The sequence below is a fragment of the Biomphalaria glabrata genome, chromosome 4 (genome assembly GCF_947242115.1).
Source record: "Biomphalaria glabrata chromosome 4, xgBioGlab47.1, whole genome shotgun sequence".
Lineage (NCBI taxonomy): Eukaryota > Metazoa > Mollusca > Gastropoda > Planorbidae > Biomphalaria > Biomphalaria glabrata.
Window position 1 is genome coordinate 5,756,775 of NC_074714.1, and position 17,588 is coordinate 5,774,362.

Genomic DNA, 17,588 nt, shown 5'->3' on the forward strand with positions numbered 1-17,588 from the left:
TCGGTGAGTTAACTTTCTTTAGCCTACTCCAAAGTCGTAACAATATATTGAATTCCATTTTTTTTTATCAGACTGATTCACCTGAGTCCTCACTATATTATTCATCCACCTTATTTCTAGTGGACTACCTGGTGCCTCCCGCAGGTGTCTGCCTACTTGTCAGCCTACGTGATGCACCATGCCTATTTGACCCTATCTGTTCTTGGATACAACGTGTCTACTTGGTACTACGTGACTATTGGATACAACATGTATACTTGGTACTACGTGACTATTGAATACAACTTGTCTACTTGGTACTACGTGCCTAATGGATACAACTTATCTACTTGGTACTACGTGCCTATTGAATACAACTTGTCTACTTGGTACTACGTGCTTATTGGATACAACATGTCTACTTGGTACTACGTGTGTATTTGATACAACTTGTCTTCTTGGTACTATGTGTGTATTTGATACAACTTGTCTACTTGGTACTACGTGACTATTGGATACAACTTGTCTACTTGGTACTACGTGCCTATTGGATACAACTTGTCTACTTGGTACTACGTGACTATTGGATACAACTTATTTACTTGGTACTACGAGTCTATTGGATACAACTTGGTACTACGTGTGTATTGGATACAACTTGTCTACTTGGTACTACGAGTCTATTGGATACAACTTGTCTACTTGGTACTACGTGACTATTGGATACATCTTGTCTACTTGGTACTACGAGTCTATTGGATACAACTTGTCTACTTGGTACTACGTGCCTATTGGATACAACTTGTCTATTTGGTACTACGTGACTATTGGATACAACTTGTCTACTTGGTACTACGTGACTATTGGATACAACTTGTCTACTTGGTACTACGTGACTATTGGATACAACTTGTCTACTTGGTACTACGTGACTATTGGATACAACTTGTCTACTTGGTACTACGTGACTATTGGATACAACTTGTCTACTTGGTACTACGTGACTATTGGATACAACTTGTCTACTTGGTACTACGTGACTATTGGATACATCATGTCTACTTGGTACTACGTGACTATTGGATACTACTTATCTACTTGGTACTACGAGTCTATTGGATACAACTTGTCTACTTGGTACCACGTGACTATTGAATACAACTTATCTACTTGGTACTACGTGACTATTGAATACAACTTATCTACTTGGTACTACGTGTCTGATATCACGTGTCTATTTGATACTACTCGCCAAGGCGATACTTCTCAGCACTCGCCTACTCGATCTCAACTTACTGAACCGATCCTATGGACAACGCTTCCCACGGCAGATCAACTCTGCCTACATCAACCTTCGTGCCCACGGTAGCCGGCCACCCGCCTTACTATGCCCACACCAGACCACAGGACTTTATATTGAGACTCTTCAAGTACTGAGTCACGGCGACCCCCTACCCGCTAGAGCGCCACATCCATCTACAAGACATGTTGGTATTCCTGTGAATTTAGTAACAGCCATCTACAAGGTCTACAGGACAATTCTATAAGTTCAGGGACAAAGTGACATAATACTCTCTCATCTTGTGTAAAGAGTGATGTTTAAATATATTACTTAGAGATAGATGTAAATAATGTAAATATGTAAATAAATATACATTGAAGTTTCTAAGTTTTGTATCTTTCTCCATCGTGTGTTTTGTTGTGTGCCTGCTTCCGATAATGCTCTGATTGCACAGTGTGTTGCAAATTGAAAATAATCATCCGCTAGACACCAAACAAGCCACCCATATACGCAATACACGGAGGCCGACAGATAAGGACAGAGGACAGTGTGTGATATATGCTATCAAGAGTAATAAAGTGTGTTGGTCTTGAGCGAGTTATTAACTGTTATGTAATTACAGCTGAATCCAGTGACACATATGCTTGGTGAGAAACTACTGTCGTTTTTATTAAGTGAAATAAAAAAGAAAGCTGTAACACACACAGAAATGGCACATCTATGACCACAATACTCCATTTTTTTAATAGTTTATAATGACTTATTGTTTGTCCTATATCGCCTATTATACGAATTGTATTTCCCTAGTTGAACATTCACTGACTGATATTAGTCACAGCATTGCTAATGTTAAATTTGTATCAGAAAATATCTACGAATTCATTACAGTACTGTAGATGGCGGTATTTAACGAATAGAGGTAATGAGCAGAAGTTTATAGAGGACTTAAACATGAAAATATTCTTAATCTAAAGACAATAATCTAAGGACAAACTGCAAAAATAAATAAATAAAAAACTCATATTTTTAACATTTAGTTTACATATCTCAATTAAAAATGTTTAAATTTAATTTACAGGGGCCCACTTTGAGGCCGAGGTCGTATAAACTGTTGGTATTCCTGTGAATTTAGTAACTAGTACAGATTGTGTATTAGTAAGTGTAAAAAGAGCGTTGAAATCTCTTTGACTCTTTCTCTCCTACAGACGATACCAACGTTGATTCCACCTGAATGTGGTAAATAATTTCGGAGAGGAAGAGTTAAAACCTATATTTAAAAATCAAGCTCTTCGGCATATTTCGATTATTTTAAACTCTGCTACCCGATCTCTCGCTCGGCCTTATGGTCAAGACTGTTTAAACATATTAACTTAAATTATAAATTAGGCTATAATGTATGTACTTTAAGCCACCTATCAATTACACAGGCCAATTTTAATGTTTTCAATTGGGGTGTTGATCTTTATCGTCGTAGTCCTACATATAGAACTATTCGGTTACTATTATTAAATACCAGGAATTCCCGATAGACGTGTACCATATATATAGGCCTATATATCTATCTTACTACACTTCCCAGTTAATACTACTTGATAGTATTTTTATCTGAATGTCAATTTAAATTTAGCACGAATATATTAAGTTACATTTGGTTTAATTTTTACTCTGTTTTACTTTCACAATTTGAAGATAAAGATGTTTAATTTATACCAATGAATTTAAAAAAAATATTTATTCCATTAAAAAAGGGAGCACACTCCTTTGACACACAAATTAAATTCAAAGACGATCTTCTTTAACGAGTGTAAAGGAGAACGGCGTAAAGGAGGTCTTCCTCGTAAGCCCTGTAAAGATCCACTTAGGCACCATTTCACCCTCACTGAAATAGAGGAAAGTAGCTGGCAGCAGATGTGAGCTGTCACAAAAGCTGCGGGACTAACATTTGAGTCTCAAAGAAAAGCCATTAGTGAAGACAGGCGCAGAAGACGGAAAGTAAACCTAAATAGACCGTCAGCGGACAATGGCTTTGTCTGCATGAAATGCGAGAAAATATGTAGGTCTCAACTGGGTTTTGTATTGTCATGTGAAACGCTGCACTTATTCTGAATCTTCGGAATCGAGATTCATGTAAGACTTTGACAGAATCGATAGGCATTATTTTCGGCGCGGGCATTGCCGACCACACCACATTGGGCAAGCACACACTGTGTAAAACTATACCTCATTTAGCCACTTCATTGTAGAAATTGGCGACATTGATAGTCAAATGCCGGAAGTGAAGCTAATTTTGTTAGTGTTACAAGTTGGCTTCACATTATAGACACCAGATAACTTTTACTTTGACATAAAAATAATAAAAACAATGTGTGTGTGTATTTAATTTATTCGTATTAACAACAACAGAAAACAATACAAAAAATTTTACATCATATAGCCTCTGTTAAGATCCCAAAGAGCGATTGCAAACTTATTTTCATTCAACTCAGAAAAGCGCGCACAATGCCCTTCACGTCTGCTCTGCACATCGGACACTTGGATACAGCAGACGAACATTCAGAACACGAGACCAGGTGACCACAAGGCAAGAAGACCACAGAGACCTCATTGTCCAGGCACATCTTACATACTGTCTGTTGTCGAAGGTGGAGATTTGTTTCTTTTATCAGTCTGACCTTTTCTGTGGAATCATTCAATAAATAGGTCACTGTATCATGACAAATGTTATTTACATGGATCATTTTAGGAATTATTAAGTGGCATCTTCAACATTAGGAGTTGCGGTGGCTGAGCGGTAAAGTGATGTCCAGGCTTCGAATCCTGATGAAGACTGACATTTTAACTTCGGGATATTATGGGCGCCTCTGAGTCAACCCAGCTCTAATGAGTACCTAACATTAGTTAGAGAAAAGCAAAGGCGGTTGGTCGTTGTACTGGCCACATGACATCCTCGTTAGCTGTTGACCACTTAATTATACAGATGACCTTTACATCTTGTGCCCTACAGATCGCAAGGCCTAAAAGGGGTACTATACTACTTTATTTTATCTTGAACGTTAGGGACGTGGTGTGTATGGGGTCTCTGGTTCGAATCCTGGTGAAGATTTTTTTTTAAATTTCTGGATATTTATTGCATCTCTAAGTCCACCCATCTCATGTGGTTCCTGACATTTGTTAAAAAAATTAAAGGCGGTTTGTTATTGTGTTGACCACATGACATCCTCACTAACTGTGGGCCACATCATCTGCCCCGTATATCGCAAGGTCTAAAAGAAATAATTACAATTTTTTATCTTCGTCTTTCGACGCATTGTACATTGGGGTCTTTCAATTAATTATTAATAGGACTCATTTTATGATTTTTTTGGTTAGGCGGTTCATATAATCATTAAACTTGTAAAAAGATCCTTCCATGGATTGTTCAATGGAATCGTTAATTATTTAATTCAATTATTTAAATAATTATTATAATAATACTAAATAATATTAAATTGGCATTTTTTAAAACAATCTATTCTCCATTAAAACTAATGTAAGAAGAGAACAAATATGATACTTAATGCACTGAACTGAAGTTTAGAAGAATACTGCAAATAAATTGCTTCTTTCACTCTTTCTCTCCTAATTAACGATTCCATTGTTGATTTGACCCCATTAAAATAATTTTTGGTTTTAGAAAGTATAACTTGTGTTATATAAAAAGAGCATGCATTCTCCCTCTAAAAATCTATAACAAAAGAGAGGTTTTCTGATTAAAAACAAAAATGTTATTGAAGCTTAATCATAACAGGGTAGAATGTACAAATGTGAAAAAAAAAAGAATAAGTCTGTCAAAATATTGAAAAATAATTACGGAGGTAAAGGGTTAATGCTTTCTTAAATTTAACTGTAATCGTGGTCCTATGCATACCAGCTTCCCACTACCTGTTCATTTTTGCCACTCAGTTGGGCAGAATGATTGAGCTTTTTAGTTTTAGCTTATATTAGTCACTCCCTCAGACCCGTATTACTTTTCGGATACAAAATGATTGGAAACTTGGTCTATTTATGTATTCATGAGCACGTACCTTTGTCTTCATCGAAAGTTGTTTCCTGGTCGAAGTTCGTAAAGTTGGTCTGCGCGACTTTTCCTTCCTGTGTTAATGTTTCTATCAACAAATCAGCTGTCAGGGTCAATTCTAAAAAAAAAAAAGAAGTTATTTTAAAGCTGATTATTGCAAACATGTGTGAAAGATTATTGTAAACATGTTTTAGAATGCTTCACTATTTAGAAACACATACATGGGAAGAGCCTTGTGAGACTGAAATATGATTCAATTACTAATGACTATAGAATTACTGACCTCTGTCTTTCAAAAGTTGAGCTATTTCCAAAGCATCCAATTCTTTATAACCCAGATCTACCATAGTTTTAACGGCTGGGTCTCGTCTGAGTGGGTTATCTCTGGGATCTGTGGGAAGTCGCAATTACAGTTTGTAAAGTTGAACAGTATTTCGTATGTTTTTATTAAATAATAAAGTAGATACATTGCCATAGATAGGAAGCAGACATCCAAGACAGAGTATACGTTGATATTAGGAATTCTTCGGGCTAGTATACGATAAATCTAAATTTACAGTTATAGAAGAGAGAGAGAGAGACAGACAGAGAGTGAGATAAAGAGAGAGATAGAGAGAGAAAGACAGAGAAAGAGAAAGAGCGCGCTGGAAAGAAATTGACTGAGAGAGAGACAGAATGAGAGAGACAGACAGACAGACAGAAAGAGTCAGACAGAGAGAGAGAGAGAGATAGCGAGAGAGACAGAGAGAGTCATACTGAGAGATAGAGACAAAGAAAGAGACATTGAAAGAACATTTGGATGTGTAGCCAAGAGGTTAAGTACGCCTGAGCTTGACCCTGGCTACCTTCAAAAGGTTCGACACCCGACACGAGCAGAGTTGTGTTTACTGAGCGCCTAAAAGCAGCTCGGAAAACCTTCTCTCCGATACCCCCCTGCCCCACTGAAAAGCATGAAAGATACGCTTTATACAAGGTATTTAAAAAAAAAGAGATAGTGAGATGGAAAGAGAGAGAGAGAGAGAGAGAGAGAGTTGAGATTGAGATAGAGAGAATGAGAGATAGATGAAAGAGAACCTGTAGGAGAGCGAGAGAGAGAGCGAGAGAGAGAGAGAGAGTTGAGATTGAGATAGAGAGAATGAGAGATAGATGAAAGAGGGCCTGTAGGAGAGAGAGAGAGAGTTGAGATTGAGATAGAGAGAATGAGAGATAGATGAAAGAGAACCTGTAGGAGAGAGAGAGAGAGAGAGCGTAAGATTAAAAGAAATACAGATTGATAGAGATAGAGAAGAAAAGATCGATTCTATACTCACCTAATTGACCAGAGCATGCTTGACCACCCATTTGGTCTGTAACCATTTTAAACGTAATCTACAAATAAAAAGAAATTTTATTAATTGTGGTTAGTAATATGAACCTTTTTTTTTTTTTTGTTTAAATCTAGAAAACAAGGGCAATGACTATGTCATGAAAACTTAAAATATATTTCACGGTTCAGTCTCTTACCACATCATGCGATTCATTTAACACTTTGACAGCATCGACAAAGGCCTGGCCCATTTTGCTCCGAATGTAAGCACACTTTGAGAACCATCGGGCGTGTTCCACCAAAACATCGTCCTCATCCTCCCAGTTTTTGAGACCTCCTCCGCAATAGAAACACCTGGCACAGTCTCCGTTACCTGGGGAGGCAGTTTGTTGGAAGATTGTATTCATAAAAAATAAAATAATTTAAAATACAGAACGAAGCGTTGAATAACAAGCAAAACATACGAAATACTTTTTAAAAAAAAGGGATTATCTAAGGGGAAGAACTTCCCATTTATAACAATAGCTCTCAATAATAATTAATTACAAATAAATAATTCACTAATTGGTTATTTTTTTATTAAATGATTCATAATTTCTTAGGTACACTAAATAATTGCTGAAAGATTCAGAGTGAAGAAAGATTTCAGGAGAATTCTCTTGTACGTAAGGGGAGAAAAAAAAATCCATATCTATTAATAGGCCTACTGAAGGATTAATTTCCATTTTTGGTATGAAACATTGTAATTAATTAATAGCAGTTAATTGACTAACTGGTTAGTTTTCTAAATTGATTCATGTCTTCTTAGAAACAATAAATAATTGTCTAAAGCTTCAACTTGATCCGAGAGTGGGAAGCGGGAGAGAAAACATTTCAAATGTTTACCAGACAGAATGAGCTGATAGAAGCTTTAGAATTAGTGATAATAGAACAAAAACATGTTGCATTAAAAAAGTGAAGTGTTAAAATACTTAGTCTCTATATATAAGAAAAGTACCGAAGTAAATAGTAATTATAATAATACAAATCTTTATTGTCCGTATGGAAATTTGTCTTACAATTTTTGCATCCTGACACAAAGGGTGATTCTTTATTTCGAGGAGCTTGTTGGCTCTGTTATAAATGTTCGTCTCAAATAACTGCCCAAATGGGGTTTGTTTTTGCCAATGATTTTACCAGCAGCATTTAGGATTTTATAAAGTTTATTTTTATTTGTAATGCTCAGATTGCCATACCAGGCAGTAATATTGAAACTTAAAATATTATATTTATCACAAAGCCAAGGCCTTTTCGCTAACATTTAAACGAGGATATATTTCTTAGTAATCGTAATCTTTGATGCCCTTTTTTGCTTATATAATCAGTATTTGCAGTAAAATTTAGTTTATTGTCTAGGATAGTACCAAGGTATTTAAAGGTTTACACTATTTCAATAGTCTCTCGAGAGAAATTAAAAATCCTAAAAAAAAAATCTATATTACATAGCTTTGTAATTGGTAGGTTTTGCGCCGATAAACTGAATAGATAACCTTGCCTAGCAAAACCTCTGGGCGAGAGGTAGATTTTAATATAAAATCTTAGCTAGTAATAGATTTTAACTTACCACTATAATAGAAACCTGCGTTGACCAGGTCAGTTGGTTCAAGGAAATGCCCTCTCGGCCAGCTGCTGAATGACTTTAGCCTTTCTGATGTCAGCGCATACTCTACACGTTTTGGTCTGTCCGTGATGATGCCCAGCTCACTGTAGGTTGGGTTTCTCTGGCTGCTTGGGTTAGCTGGCGAGTGCTCATTACTTGTAGTTGATGCTGGAATGTTGGTGTTACTATTAAGAGACGTCGTGCTTGATCGTGTTTCTGGAGTTGTAGAAGATGTGACACTATTAGAAAGTGAGTGTAAACTATTCGAAGATCTGTTTGATTCAATACTTTGTGTCTGGCTTCCGTTGGTCTGCATGTGGTCTGGCTGTAATGATAAGACATCTGTAGCCTCTCTCTGGCTGGACACTTGAGGTGAGATGTCATCTGGAGTCGTGGTATTCTCATTTCTCTGTGACATCAAGAAACTTGTCAAATTTTCTGGTAAATCGTGTATCACATTTACAGCAGAATTTCTTTCAGATTGTAAAGAACTAATCTCTTGATAATATTGATGGTGTAAAGTTGGTGTATCTGATTTGTGGCTTGATTTCTCGCAACTATTCTTACAATGCTTAAAACTATTTGCTGCGCCCATTTCCTCTAACGCTGAGGGCTGATAATCAGTTTGTAGCAAACTACCAAGTCTTTCTGCTTCTTGCAATAGTACATCAAAGTCTGAATCAGAACGCACACTAGAAGTAAACGAGATATTTGCAGAGCTGCTTCCAGAAACCATTGGGCACTCGGGAGATAAAGATTTGTGAAACTGTTCTAGATCACAAAGAAGGTTGCAAGACTTGATAGTCACTCCACAAAATACACAAGTTACCCTGGAGTCTCCATCCTGTCCAGTTCCGGTGTAAATAAAGCCAGCGTTTGATAAATAGATCGCAGATTTAGCAGCTGATTTGGGATATTTTATAAATGTCCTTAACCTGTATTTCTCATTCCAGAAATCATTTCCTAGACGTTGACACGTTGTGTGGTCATTTTTATTCGGACATTCCAACAGATCACATTTTGGGCTGCAGTTTGAGTTCACGCGTACACATTCACATCCAACCGGTTCAGATTCATGCCTTTCAATCGACTCCTTGAGTTCCCTAAGTGAACTGAACTTCTTGGTCTGACTGAGATTGTACAATTCACGCGTGTCTTCAGGTTTCTTGATATTTTTACATTTTTCCTTTTTCTTATTCCTGTTGTTGACATAAAGAATTTGTTCATGGACTTTTCTTTTAATCTGTGTGCTCCCATTGTCACTAATTCTCTTTTTATTGCTAAATGGCATGACACTTTGTTTCCTTTGTAAGATAACTTAACTCTCTGTAATAATAAAATAAATTTTAAGCAAACGAATGAAAAATAAAAAACACAACATTTTAAAAACACTTATAGAATTAGATAATATGATAGATGAAAACTAAAACTGCAATGGGACTGAGAAGTGACTAGAGAAGGCTTGCTAAAAAGTATGTTAAGATGATCTATTTACAAATAACTTAAAAATACACTTTGATTCGATGACAATGTTAGACTAGTGTTAACATTTTTCATATTAGTTTACCTACTCTAAACAAAGAAGCAAAGATTGGGCAAGAGACAATGATATTCTCCCCACCCTCTCAAACCCCTCTACAAATCAAGCAAACAAAATAACGCAAGCTGTTCTAAATATTGTATTCTTTTAAAGTTAAGTTAAGAGAATGATAAATTTACTAATTGTTGAGAAATGTTACGAACCAGTTGATTTTGTAAATAAAAAAAAAATAATTATAAATGGTCTCTCTGGTTAATCTCTGTCTTCCTATATGGCAAACTCAACTTCCTAGTGAAATATATTTGCAGTCCATAGCAATGTATATTATCTATCTGGCAAAAGTGATCTTAAAATAAAATGGTCCTGACATACATTGAACTTTTTTTTTTCGTTAAAAGAAATCATAGAAACAATACAAAATTATCAATTTCTGAGAAAAATGGCTGAATGGTATAGTCATAGACATAAATAAATATAGACTGGCCGATTAAAGAGTTTTATGAAACGAAAATTTGTGACTTGCAATTTTGTGTACTTTATTATACAGAATTTATGAGCAGTATAAAAGTTAAGTATTCATATCTATTTCAGCCACACACCTATATATATATTGTAAATAAGGAGGCAGTGTAGTTTTGTTTAATCTCAAAGAATGAAGATCATGCAATTTTTCATAATTCGGAAATCCGAATACAATAGATATACATGTTTTCAAGTTACATGAAGTTACTTCCTTCGGCCAGTCTATATTTATTTATGTCTATGGATATAGTGTTATGCCATTGACTTGAGCCGCTATGTAATAATCTTCACTTCTGAAGAAACATCACAATATATATATATATATATATATATATATATAGAGAGAGAGAGAGAGAGAAAGAGAGAGAGAGAGAGAGAGAGAGAGAGAGAGAAAAGATTTCTTATTGAAAAAAAATGTTGTAATGAGATTCTGGTAATAGCCTAATGTTTACAAATAAACAAAAAGATGAATTACTGGTGGGCCAGTGTTGTCGTCCATAGGTTCTTAGTATTGTCAGCTCATGCACTGAATACTTCTTTTTCCTGGACTCAACGTACGTAACTGGCCCCAAAGCTGAAACACCATTTAGAAGAGATAAGTCAAAAAAAAAAAACAAAAAAAAAAGAATTAATCTGTCGAAATGTTTACACAAAAATAAAATCGAAACTAAATCTTTAAAAAGATCAAAGGAGAAGTGACCATCTGACCAACAGAAACAAATATCCATAGACATTTGTTACACTTGTCATAAACATTTGAGACTCACTTAAACACAAATACTCCTATACGGAGGCATAATTTGACATAACGTAGTCCAACACTAAGAATAACTGAGCTTTTTTTTTTTTAAATTAGTTTCGGCTAAAATGTAACATTGAGCCTATCAAATATTAACTGTTGCGAAAATGAATTCAGAAGCTGAAGAATAGTTAGAGATTGTATGTAGGAATTTTTTTTTTTCTTTGGTGGGAGGCGGGGGAGGAGCGTTAATATCACGTTAGTACCTAGCATACAATTTGAGTTTCGCTTGGTAGAGAAATATATAGTCCTTAAATTAATGGGCAATACATAACCTAAAACTGTTGTACATGTTTCATTACATTTTATCAGATTCTCTAACCAACGCCTTTACTTTCACCTACTAAAGTCAGGTTCCAATAAAGTTGGGTGGACTTAAGGGCGCCTAAAGAATCTCGATATTCAAAATCCCGGCCCTCCCGAGATTTAAAGCCAGGAGCCCGGAATCATAAGCAAAGCCGTTGAGCCCCCAAAATGATGTTTAGCCAAATACCTTGAATGCCTATAGAAAATGTACTAATTTAAAATACACAGGAGCGAAGTAATTTTACGTAGGTTGAGAAAAAGTGATACAAAGACCCGAACCAAAGAATGCTACACTGACACTTGCGTAGATCTTTTAATATTTAAGTATTGACAAGGGAAGCTAAAAAAGTAATTTTACAACATTGTTATAAACAATCTAAAGTGAAGCTAGTTATGTTCCTTGGTTAGACATTTTTCAAGTTGGATAACAGACTCCACAACGGTTGTCATGGACACTGAAAATGATACTATGATCAATGGCTACGATATAAAAAAGGGAGTTTGATCATTTCTGAATACGAAAAACGTAAGTGGTAAGGCAAAGGAGCATAGACGATTTAACTACCTACTATAAGGGGCACGAGCTCGAAACCCGTCACTGAGTTGTACTGAGCGTCTAAAGTCAGCACGAAACCTTATTCCAGATACATTTGTGCTAACTAGTAATAGAATATGCTATAAGAATGAACTATTGCGATATAGAAAAAGCTATTTTTTTAAATCAGTAACGGTAAATCCTATTATCAAGAAATATTGCGCTATTGCAATTGACTCATAAAATTTGTGACGCAGACCCTCTTGGAAAATCTCATGATCTGATATTTTTTACTTCTAGTAAAAAAATTATTGAAATGGTGAAAAGAAAATGCTTAAAACACAGAATCTTAATTATATCCATACTGTTTAGTTACACTAGTTGTCCATTTTATTAATAAGAGATGTAATATTGGATATCTCTAGTCAGTTAATGTTAATGTAATACTTTGCTTAAATACTGCAGTATACATTTAAAGTTCATGTACACTAATACCTCTACATTCGGAATGTGAGCAGTGAGATTCATAGCAAACGAATATTCACATTTGACTAGAGTAACACCTTTAGTAAAATCACTAAATTTAGAAAGCATTCAGGACAGAAGACTTAAATGTAAAGTAGCAATTATACATAAAATACTGAACCATAATCTTCAAATACAAAAGCAAGATCTAATAAAATACTCAGAAAGACACAAAGATAAAGGCACATTCCTCTTTCCAGATGCTAAGACAAATTTGTACAAATGCTCATTCTTCCCTAGTGCTATTAGAGTATGGAATGGGTTGCCTGAGCCAACCAGGAAAACCAGTGACTTGGCAGAATTTAAGTAATTGGTTAACATACATGACTTGATGCATGATTCGTAGGACATAATCATCTTCTTTTTTTGAAATGACGTCTGTATTTTATAAGATAAGAAGATAAGAAGGTGCTAAAAAAGACAAACACTCGTCTCTCATTTCATTTAGACTTTTCTATGTACTTAAAGTCATGTTCATTTTGGGTACATTTTGTTGCTGTTTTTTTTCTCCTTTTATTACCTTTATTTCATTCTTGCATTTGATATTAGGCCTAATGCTAAAATATTAAAGCTAGTAGAACTTAAAACTAGTAAATGTAGCTAGAAGTAACTTGCCTTTGCTAAGCTGCTCACAGGAGTAGCAGGTCTAACTTTTCGTAGAGGATGTTCTGGACGCTTCAAAGACATTCCTTAAATAGGACTGTGGAGCTAGGTGTGGCTAAAAATAGCTTACTCGTAGCTACCAGATTGGTGTAAAAATAGTTTACTGGTAGCTACTAGAAAGCTGGTGAGTGTTGACACGTAATAACGGATTTTCCCGAAAAAATTATTATTAAGTTTATAAAATAATTTTTTTTTCCTGTTTTAATGATTAATGTTCATATTTTTAAAAACCTCTCTTGTTACATCATATAACAATGTCTTTGACCGGAAATTTAAGAAGACACATTTTTTTTTCCGATGTAGCTGAACTAATAGGATAGTTTTGAGATAGCACTTCCTCGCCAGTTGTTGGGAAATATACTCGGAATCTTCTCACAGTTTCTGTCCCGTGCGTTCAGGGTGGACATGTAGTGAATTAAAATCTGTTACTGAAAGTCAACTTAATCTTCATGATAATTAATAAATTATTATTTTATTTTTTTAAATTAAATGTACACTTCATTTGCTTTGTTAGTGATAATTAATAAAATGTTTTTCTTTTTTTTTTTTTAAACTTTGAAACTAAAATGTACTCTTCATCTGCCTCTTTTATTATATTAGAATTTTAGTTTGTTTTTTTTAAAGATAAAATAAAGATAGTAGATTTAATAGCGATCAGCTGATTCGTGAATGTGAGTCCCTAAAATAAAAATTGAACAAAATATATTTAGATTAAAAATCCACATACACAATTTCATTTAGTTTCGATTAATATTTGTTCGTTATTGAGTGTAAAAAAAAAATAACTCTAGCAAAAAATAAGATTCTTGATCTTAGAATGTGTATACCAAAGACTATCAAATTGCATTGTATATTTACAAAGTTATAATTGTAATTTTGTATTTATAGGTCTACTAAAATATCTAGTTAAATGAAGGTGTTGACATTTAAGATCTTGAGATGTAGCCAATTCATCACTACGGAGATGGTAAATAAAATAAATTTCTACCTGAATTTGGCTACATATTTTCTTTGGCTGTAAGGAAACAGGTCGATAAATAGGTCAGGTCAAGGTGACACTTGAAAGCGGGCACGTGATTCCGTTTCTAATGTTTCCCTTTAAAAACGTGGCCTATTTTTTGCTTTTAAACATCGGGAATCTACAAGGTCCAACACGTTACGTGCTCGACCTTGACCTACATTGTTTGCATTGTAACGAAGGACTTCCATTTTAAAGCTATTTTTAGAATAGACTTTATTTTACTGCCTTAACATTCAGTAAAAATATTTGTAAAAAAGTGACAAATCTTATGTACACCTGCTAAAAGACATTGTTACGTCCAGAGACAGGTGATAAACTCGGACTGTGGAACACGTTCTCAATACAATGTCCTGGAACACGCAGCTTGACACCAACAACAACTAAACAACTCTACTTGAGATGTACACTCTCTATAAATGTATACCACACGGCCAGGCAGTCGAGGTCCAAATGAATTGGTAGCATAGAAGTGTCTAGATCTTGTTTTGGTAATTCTGAAGTAGGCCCATTTTTAACAAGCAAAGTATTCAAATAAAAAAGCTTATCTAAGGTGATAAACTGCACAAAAATGACCGTCATAGCTCTCAATAATGCAATGTTTAACTTCTCTTTTCTATATGAAACAAGTTGATTAATTACCAATAATTGATTAATTGATTGGTTAATTTTTTTAAACAAAACTACACTGCCTACTTATTTACAATATATATATAGGTGTATGGCTGAAATAGATATGAATACTTAACTTTTATAATGTTCATAAATGCTGTATAATAAAGTACACAAAATTGCAAGTCACAAATTTCGTTTCATAAAACTCTTTAATCGGCCAGTCTATATTTATTGATGTCTATACAAAATGATATGTCAGAACTACGCACAGTGTAGATTTCAGAATCTATAATATCCTTTTACTTTTACGTACGAACTATTGAACTACGCAATTTACTTACTCTTTGAAATACACGTCAACTTCTGCGACTTATATTTCACTATGTAAATCCTATCCTTGTTTCACAGAATCTAATCTGTTGGTCACTGTAGGGATTGACACTGTTGGGTTTTAACGTCTGTCAATATATTAGTGACACACGCTTTCTTTTCTACATCTTTAAAAAAAAAATATTTTTGATGTTGTTTCAGAGTTGAAGATAATCTTCTTCGTAATCCAAAACCTCCCACATGACGACAGGCAGGGATGGCAGCGGGCAGGGTGTGAACCCGAGACCATCAACAAGTCCGAACCACAGTCCAGCGCACATACCTCGCGACAATATGCAGCCATCGATGTTCTTGTATATAAACAGATTTACCTTATAAACTTTTATCATCAGTGCAAGGCTTTACTAATTGCGCTTATGTATTTACAATTAGAATAAAATGTAACATTTAAGAGGGGGAAACAATAAACTGAAAATAACTTTTTAGCTTATAGAATAAATTTATTTTAACAGAGACGATACTTTACACATTGCCATGCTGTATTTACAGTTAGAATAAAATGTAACATTTAAAAGGGGGGAAACAATAAACTGAAAATAACTTTTTAGCTTATAGAATAGATTTATTTTAACAGAGACGATAGAAATAATGATGTGGCTGCATTGACCGATGACACCGCAGAACAGTGGGAGAAGGTGCTTGGGTTTTGAACAAGAAACACTGGAAATAGACTACAAAGACAGATTTATAGACAAAAGACGATCACTCCATAGTGTACATAAACAAAATAGGAATTCTTAAACTAGTTTTTTCAAAAGATATTATTTTCATCTTAATTTGTTTTTCGTGGATGTGTTCAACTCGTGCCTTTAACTCTTTCTCTCCGTAATTTAATACCACATTTTGCTGGAATCAACGCTGGTATCGTCAGTTCGGAGAGAAAGAGTTAAACTCTTCCCTAAAGGCACATTCCTCGTTCCATATGCTAGGACAAATTTGTACAAATGCTCCTTCTTCCTTAGTGCTATTAAAGCATGGAATGGGTTGCCTGAGCTAGCCAGGAAAACCAGTGACTTGGCAGAATTTAAGTCATTGGTTAACATGCATGACTAGATGCATGACGCTTAGGACGTAATCATCTTCCTTTTTTGAAGTAACGTCTGTATTATACAAGATAAGAAGATAAGATAAACCGAGACCAATCGTTGGGTCTCAACACTGAATTACGACGTCACTGCCTGTGGGAAGTGTTCAGGCCTTCTAATTTAATAATATTAACCTTCAAATTTGTGTTTCAAAAGCATTTTTACATAAATTCGTTCCTTATGTTTGCGAATTTAGACTTCCTGGCGTACTTTATAATCCCATTAATTTAACATATCGTGTAAACCTGTTCTAATTACACTTTATATTTCATTCATCTCGTGCTTCTTTTGTTTTTAATAGATATGAATGTATCAGCTTCGGGTAAACCCATTTTCGCAAAACTACTTTTATTTTCGTAGCGAAAGAGAAAAACTTGAAAGGATCATTAGCTAAGTTTAACATACATCTAAATCCAATCCACTAAATTAGTAAACACAAACTAAGGCACGCAGGCCGCGGGTAATGTCCGGCTAGTGGATAATAAAGAAAATTGTTTTAATTATTATTATCATTATTATTTAGACACTATAAATACTTTAAAGTTAACACAATTTGAAGATTCGGTACTTTATTTTACACAATAAAATGATCTGCGTTATAAAATTCAAAATTTATAAAGTCAAGTTTCCTCTTCAGGCCATGCGGTCAATAGGGCATATGATGTAAGGGTTGTTTGTTTCGCGGCCCACGGTTAACGAGGGTGTCATGTCGCCGACACAGTTCCAACCGCCTTTACTTCTCCCCGACTAATGTTTGCTAACCAGAACAGATGTATGGACTCAGAGGCGCCCTTCTGAAAAAAAATAATTCTTCACCTGGATTCGAAAGGAGACCCTCTAGTTCAGAAGCCGAGCGCTTTACCACTCAACCATCGCGTTTCCGTAGTTATTACATTTTCCATTAATACTTATGTGCAGTGTCATTTTGTATTGTATTTATTCTACCTAACCTTAAGCCTTACAAGTACATTGTTAATGGAAAGCTTTTTGGGTTTCTGTTATTTGGCCTTTATATTTTAATTGAAGTGTTCAGAATTTTTGTTCTAATATATTGCAAGTTTATCCCCCCTCCCCCAACTCTCTTAGTTCGGAAGAAGTGTAGATTGTTTAATGTTGCAGATAGGTGAGTCCATCGTTTGTAAGCCTCTGTGCACTAAGGCTCAGTACCGGGATTAATCCCTTACAGCACGGTCCGGGTATCTGCCAGTGTTCTGTAGGGTCTGTCTCCGTACAAGGCGAGACCTTCGCATGCACCAGTTCTATCTGTTTCAAGACTAGTCGTATCTTCGATTGTGTTTCTGAGTGCGCTGCATTCGTAGAGGATGTG

General features: G+C 35.1%; 1 protein-coding gene across 1 annotated transcript; it reads right to left on the reverse strand.

The window, feature by feature from the left end:
• Nucleotides 1-3,628: 3,628 nt before the first annotated feature.
• Nucleotides 3,629-10,898, reverse strand: LOC106061667 (uncharacterized). The gene is made up of 7 exons (XM_056026382.1): nt 10,801-10,898; nt 8,228-9,589; nt 6,822-6,997; nt 6,629-6,686; nt 5,602-5,709; nt 5,326-5,436; nt 3,629-3,938 (listed from the first exon to the last, which is right to left on the reverse strand). Exons 2-7 carry the CDS (start codon nt 9,552-9,554, stop codon nt 3,739-3,741), a joined length of 1,980 nt encoding a protein of 659 aa, XP_055882357.1. The 5' UTR covers nt 9,555-9,589; nt 10,801-10,898; the 3' UTR covers nt 3,629-3,738.
• Nucleotides 10,899-17,588: the final 6,690 nt, after the last annotated feature.

Excerpts from the sequence above, each read along its gene's own strand:
- LOC106061667 (XM_056026382.1), bottom strand. The coding sequence starts at position 9,554 with ATGCCATTTAGCAATAAAAAGAGAATTAGTGACAATGGGAGCACACAG. Across the intron at positions 6,687-6,821 it reads TAAATGAATCGCATGATGTG|ATTACGTTTAAAATGGTTAC; the intron begins GTAAGAGACTGA and ends TTTTATTTGTAG. Across the intron at positions 5,437-5,601 it reads TCAACTTTTGAAAGACAGAG|AATTGACCCTGACAGCTGAT; the intron begins GTCAGTAATTCT and ends TTTTTTTTTTAG.